Genomic DNA, 2,682 nt, shown 5'->3' with positions numbered 1-2,682 from the left:
CGGTGCTAAAGCCCCAGGTGTCACTTACTGGGGGGGGGACAGGGGACACAGAAGCCACATCAAGGGCGGTAGAAGCCAGGCTGCAGCTTGCAAGGGACACGCTGGTGACAAAAAGGGGGGGGTCTACCCCGGGACGGAGCCCCCCTCAACCCTCCACGCCGTAGCTTTTAGCGATGTGCCTGCAAAGGGACGCCCCCGAGCCCCCCCGAGCCTCCCCCCGGCCCTGCCAGCACTGTACAGTGACCGTGACACGTGGCTCCGTTTTTATTGTAACAAAACCGCCGGAATTAATAAAAGACCACTTTGGTTACTCCGGGGCCAGCGGCCACCTTCCCCGCGGGGATGTGGCTGGTGCCCGGCTCGCCTTTCCCCCGTCTGTGTGCCCGTTGTGGCTGTGGGATGGCTGTGGGGGGGGGTGGCTGTGGGGTGGGAGAGGGGTCTGTAGGGTGCGAGAGGGGTCCATAAGGTGTGAGACGGGTCTGTGGGGTGGGAGGGGGGTCCATGGAGTGGGAGAGTGGTCTGTGGGGTGCAAGAGGGGTCTGTGGGGAAAGAGAGGGGTCCATGGAGTGGGAGAGGGGTTTGTGGAGCGCAAGAAGGGTCTGTGGTGAAGAAAAGGGGTCCATGGGGTGGGAGAAGGGTCGTTGGAGCAAGAGAGGGGTTTGTGGGGTGGGAGAAGGGTCTGTGGAGAATGAGAGGGGTCTGCAAGGTGTGAGAGGGGTCTGTGGGATGTGAGAGGGGTCTGTAGGGAAGGAGTCCACGGAAAGGGAGAGGGGCCTTTAGGGTGGGAGAAGGGTTTGATGGGTATGAGAGGGGTCTGTGGGGTGGGAGAGGGGTTTGTGGGTTACTAGAGGTGTCTGTAGGGTGTGAGAGGTGCCCACAGTGTGGAAGAGCAGCCCGCGGGTCACGATTAGGGTCTGCGGGCTGCGAGCCGGGCTCTGCCTGAGGCACGAGCAGATCCCCCTGAGCTTGTGGGACCAGCACAGCGCTGCCCCCGAGCCTCCTTTAACACATCTCCCCTCACGGGCCGGCCATGGCGACCCCCTAAAACCTCCCCTCAGCCCTTCCCGGCCCTCCCCGGCCGCTCCTCCAGAGCCGCGGCTCCTCGGGAGGCCGCCGGGGGGCAGCACGGCCCCGCCGGGCCCCGCTCCTCCGGCAGCGGAAGGGGAGGTGGCGGCGGCCGGGCCCTGCTGAGAAGGGCCCCGGTCCCGGTTGCCCGACCCCGGGGGACACCGTTTGGGGGGGTCCCGGTGGTCGTTGGGTCGCGATCGGGTCCGGTTGGGGCTCGGTGCGGTTCTAAACGGGAGCCCCCCGGGAGGTGGTGTCCAAAGAGGGGGGTGGTGGTGGTGGTGGGGGGGTGGGTAGCGCCGTGGTGGTTTTGGGTTTATTTTGGGGGGGGTTCGGTGGGGAGCTTCGTGTCCGTGGTGCCAGGCGCCGTGCCCCGTGGCCGTGTCGCCATGTGGTCCGTGCTGTGGACGGCCCTGCGCACCCACGCGCCCTCCGTCACCTTCCCGGTGGCTTTCGTGGTGGGGGCCGTGGGTTACCACCTCGAGCGGCTCCTCCGCGGCCGCCCCCCGCCGCCCCCCGAGGAAGAGGAGAAGAGCATCGCCGAGCGGCGCGAGGACCGCAAGCTGCAGGAGATCGCCGGCCAGGACCTCACCAAGGTGGTGAGCCTCAAGGACAAGCTGGAGTTCGCCCCCCGGGCGGTGCTCAACAGGAACCGACCCGAGAAGAGTTAACGGAGGTGTTCGTCCCCACCGTGGGGGGCTTGCTGAGGACCCCCGGCTGGATGGGGGACGCGTCCCTCAAGTGTGGTGCTTGGGGGGTTTCTCTGTCACCTGCACAGCTTCCACCGGCCCCCCTGCACCTGCACTTCAGCCCCCACCGCTGCATTTCACCCTCCCTGGGCTCTTCGGTGGGCTTGGGGTCTGCCAGACCCCCATCCCACATCGCCTGCAGGGATGGGGGGGATGCTTTGGAGGTGTGGAGCCCGGCAGCCCTCGGCCTGGCTTGGTCCCTGATGCACGAAACCCTCCTGGCCTGGTTCCACCCACGTCGCTTTTGGTTCGGTTTCTTCGTGGGCATGAAAATAGAAGGGAATTGCTCTCAGAAGGAGACTTGGACCTGAGTGACGTGGGGTCGGGGGCGGACTATGGGGGGCGAGGAGGGCCTGCCGTCCTGCCTCCAGCTCTCCGTGCTCTTTGTGAACCCAGACTGGCTTGCTAGAGACCGCGGCACCGAGCTGTCACCACGAGCTTGAGCATTGAAGGAGATCTGGGAGCTCTTCGCAGGACTTTGCAGCAGGAAAGGGGGCCAGGGGAGGTGGGCGTCCTGGCGCTGCACCCGACGTGAAGCTCAGATGTGTGGAGGACGAGAAGCTCCCTTGCCCTGTACTTAGCCAGATTAAACTTCTGTGAGTCCTGGGCCTCTGTGTCTTCTTCTGCATCGCCACCAGGCCAAAACCCTGCCTCAGATCCCGGTGTTTTCAGAAAACCCCCTTCTATAAAGAGATGTCCTGGCTGTAGCTGGGCTGTGCCTGGCACAGCCAGGGAGGGGTGGTGGGCAGGAAGGAGGGGAGGGCACCAAAATACCAACCCACGCTGCTGCTGTGCCTCCCTCCTGGCTCCCCCGGTCACGTCTCTGCTTCCCCTCAGCCTCCTTATCTAGACCAGAAGGGTGGTGGCA

General features: G+C 65.2%; 1 protein-coding gene across 1 annotated transcript; it reads left to right on the top strand.

The window, feature by feature from the left end:
* The first annotated feature begins 1,161 nt into the window (after positions 1–1,161).
* Positions 1,162–2,422, top strand: SMIM12 (small integral membrane protein 12). The gene has a single exon (XM_084496827.1). The coding sequence runs from the start codon at positions 1,455–1,457 to the stop codon at positions 1,734–1,736; it is 282 nt and encodes a 93-aa protein (XP_084352953.1). The 5' UTR covers positions 1,162–1,454; the 3' UTR covers positions 1,737–2,422.
* The last annotated feature ends 260 nt before the right edge of the window (positions 2,423–2,682 follow it).

Source organism: Aythya ferina (assembly GCF_964211825.1).
Source record: "Aythya ferina genome assembly, chromosome: 24".
Taxonomy (NCBI): Eukaryota; Metazoa; Chordata; class Aves; order Anseriformes; family Anatidae; genus Aythya; species Aythya ferina.
This window is presented reverse-complemented; position numbering and strand designations above follow the sequence as displayed.